The sequence below is a fragment of the Phascolarctos cinereus genome, unplaced genomic scaffold, assembly GCF_003287225.1.
Source record: "Phascolarctos cinereus isolate Bilbo 61053 unplaced genomic scaffold, phaCin_HiC Scaffold_1;HRSCAF=81, whole genome shotgun sequence".
NCBI lineage: Eukaryota > Metazoa > Chordata > Mammalia > Diprotodontia > Phascolarctidae > Phascolarctos > Phascolarctos cinereus.
The window spans coordinates 270,401,782-270,418,026 of NW_027555514.1; the positions used below are offsets into that span (position 1 = coordinate 270,401,782).

General features: G+C 42.7%; 1 protein-coding gene across 3 annotated transcripts in view; it reads left to right on the forward strand.

The window, feature by feature from the left end:
* ANO4 (anoctamin 4) overlaps positions 1-16,245 on the forward strand; it is a 415,292-nt gene that overhangs the window by 380,461 nt on the left and 18,586 nt on the right. For all 3 annotated transcript variants that reach the window (XM_020982322.2, XM_020982323.2, XM_078146765.1), the window contains 5 exons: positions 709-766; positions 1,602-1,699; positions 5,122-5,264; positions 11,199-11,351; positions 13,526-13,673. In XM_020982322.2, coding sequence (XP_020837981.1) covers positions 709-766; positions 1,602-1,699; positions 5,122-5,264; positions 11,199-11,351; positions 13,526-13,673 — 600 coding nt within the window. The remainder of the gene's footprint in view (positions 1-708; positions 767-1,601; positions 1,700-5,121; positions 5,265-11,198; positions 11,352-13,525; positions 13,674-16,245) is intronic.

A 16,245-nucleotide genomic window follows, 5' to 3' on the forward strand; every position in this document is an offset into this window, starting at 1 on the left:
ACCTTCCCTCCCAGCTTGAGGACCCACCAGACTCATGAAATGAATCCATCAACCAGGGCCTGCTGTGAGATACAAGGAAGGGACAAGGCAGTAAAGAAGGATGAGGGAGGATGGCCAGGGTAGATAATGATGTGATTTGTATTAGCTCTCCAGTTATTGGCTTAACCAGCGTGGAATTGTAGCCAAATTGTTTAATTTCCCAGGAGTAATTGATATTGCCACAAAAAGCCAGTTCAAGGAAGTATAAAAATTGTATCTTACGCAAGACTCAGTTTATAAAAACGCTTCTTCCAGGGGGTCAGTAACACATGCATGCTTAGCAATGGTAATGGTGTCCTAAGGGGAAGGGCCCAGCACACCCTTGTATGCATAGGCATACATGCCCCATCCAAGTTCCAAGCACATCTGTGGTCAGGAGACCCTGCCTAACCTTTGTTATTATACCAAATGCTAAGCAGTGAACGTCACATTGGAACGCAAGGGGAGAGCTGGTCTCTGCCTACGGGCAACAAGACGAGACGCTGTGGACGTTCTAGGACGTGGCAGTGACTCCCCAAAGGCTGCTGTCATCCCTGAAAAAGACGGGGCTTAGCTAGCTCCCTTCGATGTGGCGCCAGGCTTTTCAGGGATTTATTTTGAAGGAGGAACTACAGACTATGTCAAACGTGAACCGTTTGCCGCGCATTAATGTGGTCTCTTGTGTTGAAGGTTCACAGGACACCCAGGTGCCTATCTGAGGCTGATAAACAGGTGGAGACTAGAAGAGGTCTGTATTCTCTTCGGGGGGCCCGACTTCCTACAGCCTTCCAATAAGTAACGCTGGGGGGGAAAGAAAGGAAAGGGGAAACCAAAGTCCTTGATTTGGGCAGAATTGTAACTGGGAATTCTCATGCCAGAGGCAAATTCAGTGGGGCAAGATAGGGGGAGAAGTAAAGAGGATGCTAATTTAATTACTCATATAATAACGTAATCATTCATGTATACATATATGTATCTGTATATATAGGATTCTTATAGAGAAAAAATGTATTAGTTATGTGTATATATTTGTACTTATATACTTATAACTCCAGTTCCCCAGCCCATAACTAGCCCTAATCCTCTAATCCTGGCATTTGACCAACGGTACAATCAAAGAGGAGAGTAGACATATAAGTACAGCCCTCCTCTCCTACAAGGGTTGTGAGAAACTGAGGAGGTCTGGGAATAAGGGAGTGAGGAAGGGAACGGGTTTGGTTTTCCTCTCCTTAGTCATTCAATAAGCATTCATTAAGTGCCTATTGCGGGCCAAGGGAAGCTAAGTGGCACAGCAGATAGAGCACTGGGCCTGGAGTCAGGACAGTTCATCCTCATGAGTTCAAATCCGGCCTCAGCTTCCTCATCGGTAAAATGAGCTGGAGAAGAAAATGACAAACCACTCTGGTATCTTTGCCAAGAAAACCCCAAATGGGATAACAGAGAGTTGGACATGCCTGAAAACAGCAATGAATTACGTGCCAGGCAGTGTGCTAAGCCCTGAGTATATAAAAAAGAGGCAAAAGACAGGCCCTGCCCTCAAGGAACTTACCATCTAACGGGTTCTGTGTTTGCTTACATCGCAGTGCCACCCTAGTGGATGCCTTATCGATCTCTGTATGCAAATGGGAATCATAATGGTGCTAAAGCAGACGTGGAACAATTTCATGGAGCTTGGCTACCCGTAAGTACGAGAGCCATCCTGACCTTAGGGCCTGCTGCACTGCATGGATGGCCCAGGAGGGCCCGTGGGCAGCTGGCCATTGGGGCAGACCATGTCTCCAAGTGCTTCCTGGGATTCTGGAAGGGAGGACCTGTTTGAGAAGACTCAGTAGTAGCCACAAGCCAGAGTGAGGGCAAGAGGCATCGTGACCTGGTGCAAAGAGAGCTATCCTTGGAGCCAGGAGAGATCTGGGTTAGAATCCCAGCTCTGCCATTCACTACCTTTGTGACCTCAGGCAAACCACTTCACTCCTCTGGGGTTCAGTTTCTTCATATGTAAAAATGAGGGGAGTGAATTAAGTGGCCTCTACCATTCCTTCCAGCTCAAAATCCATGATTCTGCTTCTGACCCACACTAGCTATGTGATGATGGAAAAGGCACTGAGCCTTTCTGAGCCTCAGTGTTTGCATCTGGAAAATGGGGCTGAGACTACATCACAGGATTTCAGGGGCAGGAAGGACCCAATCAGAGAATGTATTAAAGTATTTTATGAACATCCAAGTGTTACATGTGTCTGCCATCATTAGGACCATAGATTTAGAGCTGCAAGGGACCACAGAGGCCATCTAGTCTGTTACACTTCCTTGATGAGGAAATGGAGATTCAGAGAGGGCAGAACCAGGCTTTGAATCCGCTCCCATCAACAGACATTTATTAATCACCTACTTTATGCTAAGCACTGCCCTCTGACATCAAAGCCAACACTCTATAACATACTGCCTTTTATACTATGATTTTTCTAAATAACAAAGAGGCTGGTAAAATCTGTGCTTAACCTGCAGAGAACCTTGAAGTGAAGCACTTCTGAGCTCCCTCCTGGGTTCCTCCCCCTGTCCTGTCCCCATTCATTCTATACCAAAGACTTGATCATGACTTTCACAGTAGAAAGACTGTGCATTGAGCTTTTCCTGCAGCTGTTTTAGGAGGAGATGGAAAGATAGTCATTCTACAACACAGCAGATGACCAGGGTTCAGATCTCACCTCTGACATACGTTGCCCGTGTGTCCATGGGCAAATCATTTATCCGCTCTACGCCTCAGTTTCCTCACTGGTAAAATGAGAGGGTTGGGACAAAAGGCCTGTTGAAGTCCTTTTCAGCTCTGGGTCTACAATCCTCTGAGCACATCGGGGTGAGGAAGAGTTCAAGGAATAAGAAAAACAACACAAAAAACAGACCCATAAGATGTCCTTGGAACAGCTCACTGCTTTTAACTAGTAATAAAATGATCTCCAAGTAGAAATAATGCAAGTCTATGATGGCGTGCGCACATACGCTTCTGTTTTATCTTGAGCTCTTTCTTTGTTAAAAGAAAACAAATAAAACCTTTTAATTTGGCTCTGTCTGCAGTTTTAGAAAGTTAATTTTTATGGGTATCTAAATCTGCAATGCTTGGTCTCTTCCTGTTTTTCCCCCACTCCTGGCTTGTGTTGTGAGTCTTTATTAGGACATTCTGTAGTGACTAAGATGATGTTATCATGCCCCTGGCCGTCTCCCCTCTCCTCCCGCGCCGAAGCCAGTAACAGGCAGTGACAAGCTTAGACAGTCACCCCACCTCCTCAGCAGCTCTTGTGTCAGAAAGCAGTTTGGTGTCTTCATTTCTATCGCCCACGTCCCCTTTGGTTTACCTTCTCCAGCTTCTTAAGGTACCAGAAGAGAAAAGGTCAAAAACACGGTAGTCTCTTTGAAGTTACTAACCATAATAATATTTTCTCAATTAAAAAACTTATCATGGAAATTCAGTTCAAACTACAGATAACTCGAGAATGTCACAAAAGTTAGGAGTCCTAGACTAGCTCTCCTAGCCTGAGATCTGCTACAAAGTCAGTGAATTCGAGGGGGTTTTTTCCCACGCTCCCAGTTTCATATTTTTGCAAGCCCTCCACCTGCCTCAGTGCTTCCCTTCTCTACCATTCCCCATCCATCTTCACCTCTTCATGCAGTCACCCTGCCCTCTTCCTGGGCTAAGCTTCCCCCAGGTGAAGCACTGATTCCATACCTTCCATTTTTCTTTCTTTGTGTCTTGCAGCTATGGGGATAAAGCTGACCCTGACGCCTTAGTTAAGTGGCTTAAGCTAGATGATGCCAGACACTGAGCTAATAACGGCAGAGATGACGATGATGATAGCTAGCATTCATATGGTGCCTACTATGTGCCAGGAACTGTGCAAAGAGCTTTATACTTATCATCTCATTTGACCCTTCCAACAACAGTGCTATTACTATTCCCATTTTACAGATGAGGAAACTGAGGCAAATAGAGGTGAAGTGAATTGCCACGGGTCACACATCTGAACTCAGGTCTTCCCGACTCCAGGCCCCAGCACTGTATCCACCGCACCACCTTGCTGACCTAATGGTGGACATTCTCCTTCACATACACTTCCCTCTCCATTAGACAGCCGGTGGCCATCATGCAGCAAGAAAGGGAAGACCAGGAATGATAAAATGTGAGGAAGGACTCAGCACTCACAAATCCAAACCGTGAAGGGCAGCCAAGGGGCCACGGTTAGTGCTCCCCACTGGTCTGGTGGCCTGCGGCATTCATGGGCTAATGGAACACGCCTGGCTTTGAAGTCCAAAGGGCTGCGCTCAGGCTCTGGATAGGCCACTTACAGGCAGGTCAACACCTCTTCAGGGCCCAGTTTTCTCATCTTTAAGAAGGCGGTGCTTTTGCCCTTAGGGAACGCAACAACAGACTTGGCAGATACAGATAAACTACCAAATAATTCCACAACACAAGTGTTACCTGGAGGTAACACAGACACCCTAAGACATTAAGTTGCAGAATAGGTGAGGATCTGCATTGGTAAAATTAAGAGTAATAATAATAACAATAACTAGCATTTATATAGCCTTTTAAGGTTCATAAAGTTCTTTGCAACAACCCTGAGAAGTAGGTGCTATTATTATCCCCATTTTAGAGATGAGAAAACTAAGGCTGAGTTAGGTTAAGTGACCTGCCCAGGGTCAGACACCTAATCGGTGTCTGAGGCCAAATCTGAACTCGGGTCTCCCTGACTCAAGGCCCAGCACACTCTGTACTGCACCTGCAGCTGCCTCGGAGTTCCATCCGCCAGTGAAAGGAATATCAGGTCTGATGGTTAGAATTACGTCCCAGGGCTGTGGTAAAGCTCTGAAATGATGTACCCAAAGCATCTTGTAAAGGATGGCGAGCTGCCCCCGTGGACCCCTTCTTGGCCACTGGTGTCACCACCACCGTGGCCCCAAAGCCCAAGTCCTCCTTCCCTTGTCTCGAGCATGCCCTTCAGTTTTTCTTTTTTCCTTTTACTGTGTTTGCATATGGTGACTGACTCCTGTGGGCCCTGGAAAGTTGTTTATAAATACAAATTTTTTCCCAAATTGATTTTTTTTGTCATGCAGGTTAATTCAGAACTGGTGGACGAGGAGAAAAGTCCGTCAAGAGCAAGGCACGCAGAGAAAAATCAGTTTCCCACAATGGGAAAGGGACTATAACCTGCAGCCCATGAATGCTTATGGGCTCTTTGATGAATACCTAGAAATGAGTATGGACAATTTCTTTTGCCTATTTTTTAAATTGTAAATTTTAGCCCTGAGATGTTCTTACCTAAATCCACTCCTCTTATTAGAAAGATGTTTGACTGGTAGTATGACAGAAAAAACAAACAAACACCTACTGTGTGCAGGGCACCATCCTAAGTGCTGCCAGGGATACCAAACTGGATAAGCCCATGGCCCTTGTTCTCAAGGAGCTTCTAATGAAGCACACCCCAGATGGCACAGAGGAAGCAGCACTGCCTTCTAGAGGCAGAGGACCTGGGCCCACTCTCACCCCAGTGACCTTGGACTGACTGCTGCCCTTCCCTAGGCCTCAGTTTCCTCATCTGTAAAAAGAAGGATTTGAACTAGTAGTCTCCAAGGTCCTTTGCAGCTCCAGATCCCTATTACTTTAAGAAACTCTATGTCTTCACTGGAGCAGAAAGAGCATACAATTCAACACAAAGGGGTAAAAATCTACTAAACTTGTTTTTGACATCAAATGGACAGGTATCAAAGTGTTCCAGAAAGAGTACAATGTTCTCATCTTTCAAAGTCACTGGAGAACAGAAATGAGTTATCAAAAGATAACAAACCAAGGAAAAAGGAATTCTCCTTATCAGCCCAAGAAAAAGTAGACTCATCTTATATTTAAGAAGGAACTATTCTTTAAAAGACTAAATTTAGAATGCGCCCTTAAAAGTTTTCCCCCATCAGGATACTTTTTCTGTTTAAAAAAAAATACAACTAAGTCTTTTTGGACACTAGTAAAATCCAAGTGATGTGTACTATGGTTTTTGGATGGCTTATGCACCAAATATATGCTGATGTTTTTGGAGTTTCAAGTACAAGATGCCTGAATGATGTAACATTAAGTTGAAATCAAATTGAACATTAATGCAGAATTTAGTTAATGCAGTTTACTAACAGAACAAACTCATTTGAAGGCACTGCTGCACTGTTTCTTCCTCCCCAATAAATAAGAGATATGGATGGATGGATGGATGGATGGATGGATGTGAGGGAAGAAGTTGGGAAGGAAGGAAAAAAGGAAAGGAAGGGAAAGAAAACAAGAAAAAGAAAAGGAAGGGAAGAAGGAAAGGAAGAGAAAAAAGAAAAAGAAAAAAAGGAAAGAGAGAGGAAAAGAAAGAAAGGAAGGGTGCTTATTATTTGCCAGGCACTGGGCTAAGCCCTGCAAACGCACGAACATGGAAGCAAGATGATCTCTCAAATATTTTTCATTCTAATGGGGGAGACAATACATGAAGGGAGCTGTGGGGGAGGGGGAAAGAGGTACCCAAGTCAGGGTAAAGCAGCTGGTGTGGAGAGGAGGCCAGAAGGTAAGTGGGCAGCACAGCTAGGACTTAGGATATGGTGGATTGCAGGCAAGGGCTCACCAGTCAATGAGTTGAACTCTAAGTGGAGTCATCCTCAGGGGATTCAAGGCATCTGATGTGGAGTGTGAGCAGGGAGGGGAGCAAGAAGCATGCCTGGAATTTCTGAAGACACTGAGGAAGAAAAAGTAATTACTGGGAACAGTCAGTTCACCACTGTACATGTCATCTTCTAATTTTAAATTCTAAGCACTAAAGGGATGTTGATAGTTTTTATATAATAGACAGCTGTGCTGACAGCACCTTTCCTCTTCTTCTACCCCTGAAAAAAGAATCTATCCTATTTCCTAAAGGGAGATTCCCATAGCAGAAGTAGTGAAAGAATTATTTCTCTTCTCATAATGGAGGTGTACCATGTAGAAGGATCTCGAGCAACCAAGTCAACTATGTTTTATACTCTTGGTTTCATCTGTCCATTGCAGCCCAGTGCAGACCCAGCCTGAACCCTTTTTACATTTGTATAGTATGTCAGAGAGGCAGTATGGCAGAGCAGAGTGCTAGCCGGCCTGAGCCAGAAGACCTGCCTTCCAGTCCTGCCTCCGACACCTACTGGCTGACCGAGCCAGTGAGGGACAACTTTCTGTGACTTTAAGTTGGCAACCTGCACTGGTAGAGGGACTTCCTGACATCACTGAAATAACTTTTATTACACGTGTGTCCATAAAGCTTCCCATAATATCTTTGTTTCTTGGATGACTCAAAGAAGCACTGTGGACACATTCTAACTACATTTGTTCATTTTGCTTATTCCTTTTCATTTGGCAATTACCAATTCAACCATTCATTCTTCAGCAGCCATTAAGCACCTACTCTACACTGGGAGAGAAACAAGGTTAGATACAACATAACTGTTGAGCCTTCCGAACTTGAAGTCTGAACAGGGAAGGAACTAAGTGGTCTGCTACAAGTAAGTACCAGGATACTCGGGGCAACTAGATGGTGCAACGCATAAGAGTGCTGGGCCTGGAGTCAGGAAGACTCATCTTCGTGAGTTCCAATCTGGCATCAGACACCATCTGTGTGACCCTGGGAAAGTCCCATAACCCTGTTTGCCTCAGTTTCCTCATCTGTAAAATGAGTTGGAGAAGAAAATGGCAAAACCACTCCAATATCTTTGCCAAGAAAACCCCAAATGGGGTCACCAAGAGTCAGACATGACTAAAACAACTCAACATTAGGATACTGAATGAAGTCACATTTTTTGATGAAGCACACAGAATCCTGTACTTAGAATCTGAAAGTTCTGTGCTGATATTCCATCTCTGATAGGAGCTTTGTGACCATAGGCAAGTCGCTTAATTTTTTTGAGTCTCATTTCCTTATCTATACAATGAAGATGTTGAACTAGAAGCCTCTAAGGTCCCTTTCAAGTCAAATTTTATTTCTTTAAGTCTATATTTGTAGCTTCTCTCAAAATACCAGATTTCATGGAAATGTAGTAAAAACTATAGAAGTTTTGGCCCATTTGAAAAACTTCTTGGTTATCATGTTGTTTCAAATTGGCTGACAGAAGCATAAATCCCACTTCTCGTGTAATATAGATCAAATGTCCCAAATTTCATAAAAGTTCATTATGTTCCTTCAAAAAATATGGCCGGACAAATAGGCCAATTAGATGAAATGCCAGTCAGTGTGCAACAGAGACCTCCCTACATCTAGCCAAATTACAATTTCAGAGCTCTCTCATTTTATCATTTTGTGCATTAAGCCCATGTGCAATTAAAGCTTTCTCTACAATATTAATTCCTACATAGTTCACATAATTAATTTCAAGTTATTAGCAAAAGGTACTGACACCAAAAACTCAATTTCAAACCAAAATGAAGGTATAATGTCACGGACAGAAAGGTTATAATCTAGGTGTCAGAACACACTCAGAATATTGTGCTTGGTTCTAGGTGACATTTTAAGGAGGACGCTGACAAACCAGATTATCTGGAAGAAGCAAACTTCAATCATAAGAGGACTGGAAACCAAAATTGTGAGTTTTGGTGAAAGGAGCTGCTCCATTATGGGTGCTACATTTTAGAAAGGACTTCGATATGGAGAGCACCCAGGAAAGTGAAAGGCTTCAAGTCCACACAGCATGAGAATTAGTCAAAGACACCAGGAATAGGCCAGCAGCATGGTGCAGTAGGAGAAACACTGAACTCAGGGACACGGAATCCTGGGTTTACCATTTAGTAGGTCACCTTAGGCAAGCCATTAGTTTTTCTGCACCTCAGTTTCCTTATCTGTAAATTGAAAGAATCGGACATGATGTCTAAGGTCTCAGCTCTAAATCTATGATCTATGACTCTTATGTTTCTATACATCTTTCCCATTAAGAAGAGAAGTTTTGGGGGGAAGGGAAGGAGCAAGGCAAATTCTTCAAGACTTTGAAGGGCTGTCATCAGAAGAGGATCAGATTTGTTCTGTTAGACCTCCAGAGCAGAACTAGTAGCAAGGAGTTAAGAGTTGCAAAGAAGTAAATCCAAGGTTTGATGAAAACTGCCAAGATTAGAGCTTCCTAGAAATGGAATGGGCTACATTAGAAGGCAGTGGTTTTCCCCCACTGGATGTCTTGTGGCCAAGGCCGGACAATGACTTGTCAGGTACGTTTTATGGGATGGTCTTTTTCAAGTGTGGATAGGACTATGTGGCTGCAGAAACCTCCTAACTCTGAAGTTGTTTATGTGAATGTAATCTTGTTTCATTTTGCATATCCCCTCTATACTCCTGTGTTTACTTATCATTTCCCCCATTAGGGCATGAGCTTCTTTGAGGGCAGGCTTCCCCTTTACTTCTATCCCCAGCCCTCAGCTTGGTGCCTTCCAACAGGAAGAATTTAATAAATGGTGGTTGTTTGACTGTCTTTACCTTGATGGCCTGCTGGCAACCTGAAACTCCACTGACCATCTTACCTTGCACATCTGCCTTTCTCTGATCTCTCTATTCTTGTTAATGGCACCATCCTCCTCATTATCCTCGCTGGGTTTCTTGGAGTCTTCTCTGATTCACCAGATCCCAGTCAAGGCCTGAAAATCTTCCTTCTGTCATATTTATCTGTCTTCTCCATTCCATTTCCAGTGTCACTACCCAGTTTAGAGTCTCATCCTCTTTCCTGGATTTTTTTTATAACCTCCTAATTGGTGTTCCTGTACCCAAGCTATCTTCTTCCCATCTCTAAACTGTCCTTCACATTGCTATCTAACTTATGTTTCTAATGCACAGCTGACTATATCACCCCACTGTTGAGAAATCTTCAATGGCTCCCCATTTCCTCACAAATTACAAAATACACTCATTATATTATCCAAGGCTCTCCACAATCTGGTTCCAACCCAACTTTCCAGCCTGATCTCACACTACTCTTCTTCACAAACTCTACAGGCCAGCCAAATTGGACCACTCATCATTCCTCATGCTTATCTTGTCTTTCCTATACCCATGCATGTGTTCATGTCATCTGCAATGCACAGAATAAACTATCTAACTTTCCACCTTTCCTTCCTGAATCTTTATGGGTTGAAATCCTTTCTTTTCTTCAAGGTCCATGAAGGTCCTCTGATCCTCTACACTGGAAGCAACCATTTCGTTCTCAAATTTCTCATAGCACTTCAGGTGGACTTCTCTTGGTCTTATTAGTAAATAGAAATTGCAGCTATCGGTGTCCATATGATATCCTGTAACTCTATTTGTAAGTTCCTTGTGGTCAGGCCCCATGTTTAGTCATCTTTCCATTCCCCTCACTTAGCACAGTGCCTTTGTTTGAGACTCAGTAAATGTTTGTTAAACTGAATTGTCCACACTGCACTAAAACAGTTGGGTCAATGTAGTGACTTCAGATGGCTCGCTAGCATTTGGTTTGGGAAACATCTCCATCGAGCCATTTTTTGGTGTCATGTAGACCAAAACCAACCAGTTAACTAACCATATTCTTCTATCTTTCAGATAACTGTTGTTGTCATGGAGACATGTCTTCCATGGGCCTTTATTTTCCAAAAAGCCTTTTATGTTGAACAATATTCATGTTCTCATTGTGAAAAATAGACACCCCCCCCCCAATTTTCTTTCCAGCTGGTAAATTAGCTACTTCTTACTAATCATTGTTTAATCAAAACTGGATTTCTGGGAAGGCCCAAAAGTGAAACAAACAAGTAGAAAGGGAAAGGTCATTCCAACAACTACTTATCCAACAATTACTTGTCTTGATGACTAAAAAAGAAAAAAGATGAGCTTAGCTATCCCTCCCCCCAAATTTCTAACCTAGTTGCTTTAGCTTCAGGAGCTATAGTTCAAATAGCTATTTCTATATATCACCTGAAATTATACTGTTCCATAGAACATAAACTGCAAGAGGGCAGAAAAGGATTCATTTTTTTTTTATCCCTAGCACTGGTCCTTGCACACAGTAGGTGCTTAAATGTTTGTTAAATTACCCACTGGGAAAAGATCTCATATTGAGAACAATGACAGCTCTAATAGTATCTGATAGCCATGAGCCTTCTGCAAGGTAGGGCTGAAAAACCTACAATGTCTGTGATCTTTTTCTGTTCCTTTTTCTAGTTCTTCAGTTTGGCTTCACAACTATCTTTGTCGCAGCCTTTCCCTTGGCACCACTCCTGGCCTTACTGAACAACATTATTGAAATCCGACTGGATGCATACAAATTTGTGACACAGTGGAGGCGACCTTTAGCTTCAAGAGCCAAAGACATAGGTGAGACAGCAGAAATTTGCGTGAATGTCACAAGTTGTGGCATTGTCCAATGGGTGATTAAACTAGAAATAAAGCCTACTGCATGAATATTGGTTTTTCCACAAAGGGTTGAAAATGAATCTGTGATCAAATATGAAAAAATATTCTTTCATTTTTTGTTTAAGTGAGAGGTAGCATGGCATATTGGATAGAAGAAAAGATTCAGGAAGGAAATGGTGGCTGTCTTTAAGTGTTTAGCGGAATATCAGGTAGAAAAGTGATTAGATTTGTTCTGTTGGCCTCAGAGGGAAGAAACAGGAGAAAGACAAGAGATGGAAGCTGCAAAGAAGCAAATTTAGGCTCAATGTCAGGAAAACCTTCCTAACAATCAGAGTTGTCTAAAGTGGAATGGACTTCCTCGGGAAGTGGTAGGTTCCCCATCTTTGGAGATAGTCAGGCCTAAGGCTGGATGACTACTTGTTTGGTATGGTTGTAGAAGGGATTCTTTTCCAGGGATAGGTTGATGCAGATGGCTAGAATGTCCTTTCCATTTCTTAACTTCTTCATTTCTGTGAGCACTAGACTTGGAGTCTAAGAGATTGGGATTCAGGTTCTGCTTTTGACTCTTGTAACATGGCCATGAGAAAGTCACTTAGTGTCTCTGTGCCTCAGTTTCATTTCACCATCTTTAAAACAGAGAAAATAATATTTGGAATAACTACCTCACAAGGCTGTTGGGAAGGCCAGTTGACTATAATGCACCTGGCAGACTTCAAAGCATTTTATTAAGTCAATATTATTGCTGTTGTTGTTGAAAATGATGGCCTTTAAGAAGAAATGATACTGTCATTGGGACATTTAAGACTTTCCTCATTAAGCTGGCTAAGAAGCATGTACAGGGTATCCCAAAAGTCTTGCTGCCATTTTAAGCTTCAATAGCTTAACAAAAAAGAAGCAACAAATCAGGCATTTGATTGATTAAAGAAACAAGTAAGACAATTACTATATATATCTTGCATGCACCTAGTTATTTCCATGTTGTCTCCCCCATTAGAATGTAAGATCCTTGAGGGCAGGGACTTCTTTCCCCTTTGTCTCCCCAAAACTCTAATTAGACATATTGTCATTATGTACAGAATTGTATGACTTATTATTTGAAGCCCAGTGGTCTTAGAACGGACCAGTGGACGTTCCTTATAATGGGATGGCTGGTGAGAGAGAAGAACTACCTAACCCTAATTTTCAGAGTTTGCCTAGCACATAGCTTATTTGATGCTTGTTGACTGGCTGGCTCATAGTAAGCATTTAATATGGGGTGTCCCAAAGGTCTTAGTGGGATTTTAAGCTTTAATAGTCTTAATGCTTGTTGTCTAATGGAGGGGACAATATGTAAATTACTCGAGGCACACAAGACATACACAGTAGATATCCTTTCCTGTTTCTTAGTAAACTCAACTTTGGTTTTCTTTTTCTTTAAAAAACTTTCAGTTCTCTTTACACGAGTTAGTTTGAGATTTCCATTCCCTATCCCTTTTTCCTGTGGTTCTAAAAAGGATGCTCTTGGACAATGGGTTTACTAAGCTCTTCTCTTGAGCAGTGGCCACAGAGACTCTAAATTCAGGCCTTTCAATCACAAAGATAACATATTGTCTTGAAAGGTAACAAGATTTAGGACTAAATAGTATTGGCAAAGCCTGTGAAATGCAAGAATAGATCCCGAACAAGGGCAGCCTCCACTGTCGATGTTCTGGGCTCCGACTGCAGAGACCACTGATAATGAACTGGCGTGGCCTGTTGGCTGCCTACTCAACTGGGTGAGATTTTGCCAAGTCATCTCTGGCCAGGGCTTTGCCTCAGGGTCAGATCCTGAGCAGTTTATCCATTGTGCATGCCAACTCCTTCTCCAGGACTCCTTTAGAGAATAAAAGGCCTCATGTCTGGCTAACCCTGTCAGGTTATAGGACAATGAATGGGAGCCTGCAAACAGTGAAGGCTGCAGCAGAAATTGTTTCTCAACCCACAACTTCGACATCTTCCAGTAAATTGTAAGCTCCTTGAGGACAGAGGCTACCTCGCTTTTGTATATGCATAACAATGATGATGACAACAGGCAATATAATGTAATAGACAGGTTTGTTGCCTGGGAGATTGCTGTTCCTACAGCTAATCAAATACCATTGTTTTTCTTTGCACAGGAATCTGGTATGGAATTCTCGAAGGCATTGGGATCCTCTCTGTGATCACAAATGCATTTGTCATAGCCATAACATCTGACTTCATCCCTCGCCTGGTTTACGCTTACAAATATGGACCCTGTGCGGGCCAAGGAGAAGCTGGACAAAAGTAAGTCTGGGATACTGAGCCATCATATACTTAGACATTCATTTCTTAAATATTTGTGGCAGGTATAAAACTGGGAGAGGGACAGTAGTCAAGGATGCAAGGATGGAGTCATGAGCCTAAGAGGAGATCTTAAAGCGGATTGTAATTGATAGAATACAGGCTGTGGAGTCAGAGGAACCAGGTTCAAATTCTGCCTCTGAAATTTACCACCTGTATGACCTCAGAAACATCACCTCACTTCCTTGGATGAGAATTACTTCATCTGTAAAATGAAGGAACTAAACTGGGTGATCTCTTCCATTTGTAATCCTGTTATCAAGACAAGTTTCTCCTGAATACAGGAAATGAGTCACAATCTGATTCAATACGCCGCAAAACAAACACATTCTGTGAATTAACCCCGCATATCATACAGTTAAAAACTGAATGTCATTCAGGGCTGTTGGCTCTAACCCAGTCCAATACAACTGCTGCAGGAGAACTAGATGTGCTGAGTCACACTGGTGGCCCCGTTCCCTGGGAATGCTATGAATGTGCAGGCAGAAGGACTGGCATTTCTAGGCTAGCTGGAGACAACTGAGAAACTGGCACAATGGGCCTTCAACTTACCCAGCCTCATCTCCTGTGCCCCTTGGCATTCCCTTGGTAGAAAGTGGCCAGTTTCTCCCACTCAAGAGCCCTGGGGGATCACGCTTTCCTATCTCTCTATCCAGCTCCCTCTCCAGGTTCCCATGCTGCCTCTCTGGCCTTGTACATACAGAAGGTGCTTAATAACTTTCGGAGTTGAATTGAATTGAACTGAAACCAACTTTTCTCTTGTGCCCTACTCTTCCTTCTACCATATCATGCTGCTCCTATATAAGGATTTCCTGAGACAGTTAATTTTTCCTCACTTAGAACAAGTCCATACACAAATCTCTCTTTCTCTCTCTTGTCCTTATCACATTCTCCTTGTATCTATTTGTGTATTTGTCTTTTGAGAATAAGGCCTGTGTCACATCTGTGTCTTCATACTGACAAGGTCTCGCAGTTTCTCACACATGGAAACAATAAATGTTTGAGTTGAGTTGCGTTGAATTAATGGAAGGCCCTGGGTCAGGGCCTTGACAACCAAGAATGATGCCATCACTCCAGCATCCAATAACCTTCTGATCATTCACTGAGTTAGAATAGAGAATTGACCAGAATTAGACAACAAACTTTTACTCAGATGTTTTGAGATTTGGCTTCACCTCTGAGGCATAAAATGCTTTACACATAATAAGCTTTTAATAAATACTTGCTCAGCTGTGTTGACTTGAATCAAGCCTTGTCAAGGAGACTCCTTTGAGAGCAGATCCTATGATGGATTATCAGCTGTTACGGAGACCGTGCCTAAGACCCTAGACCCCTGCTCTAGACTCACTGTTGAGTGCAGATGACTCTTTGCATATAAGTCCCATTTTCCTTAAGCACAGAGAGCAGGCAAGGTTTTGTGGCTCACCTCGTAGTGTCATCAGAGTCTGCCCCATGGAGACTTCCCTGCTTTACCTGATTTCCTGGGTGGTGGTGGTTGTTGAGTTGTTTCAGTTGTGTCTTTCTGTGACCCCATTTGGGGTTTTCTTAACAATGACATTAGAGTGGATGGCCATTTCCTTCTCCAGCTCATTTCACAGATAAGGAAACTGAGGCAAACAGGGTGAAGTGACTCACCCAGAATCCACACAGCTAGTAAGTGTCTGAGGCTGGATTTGAACCCAGGAAGATGTGTCTTCGTGACCCCAAGCCCAGTATTCTATCCACTGCACTATCTAGTTGCCCCTCCCATGTGGTAAAGCCTTTCAATTTTTTTTTTAAACAAGGAAGCTAAAGAACATAGTGCATGGAAAAACACTGGGGCAGAACTTTGAAGTTCTAATGAAATAAATAATAATGCTAGTTCCCATGTATAATCAATCAAAAAGCATTTATTAAGCATCTATTGTGGATCAGGCACAATTATAAAACCAAAACAGTCCTGGCCTCAATGAGATTCTATTCTATGGCAGAAACGACATATATTCATAAAAATATAAATATAAAAATACACACAAGGTAAACACAAAGTAATTTGGGGTAACATTCATAGCTGTGGGGATCAAGAAAAGGCCTTATTTAGGAATGATGAGGTGGAGGGAATGCATCACTGGCACAGGGTACAGCCTGGGCCAAAAGCACAGAGGTAGAAGACAGTCAGAAGGAGGCCCCTTTGGCCAGAATGTAGCGCATGTGAAGAGAAGTAATGTCTAATCAGCCCTGAAAGATAGACTGGAGTCAGATTGCGGGGGCTTTAAATGCCATACAAAGGACTTTGTATTTTAACCTAAAAGCAACAGGGTCATATAGGACTTTATAACTGACAAAGGAATTTCCTTAAAAGAACTCTGTTAGAGTAGATCCAATATGAACTTGTTATCTTATATAAGAAAACTAAGACTCAGATAAAATGACTTGCCCAGGGTCACACAGCTAGCAAAAGGCTGAGGCAGGATTTGAACTGAGGTCTTCCTGACTCTTAATTCCAGCACTTTATCCATTATATCATGCTACCTCT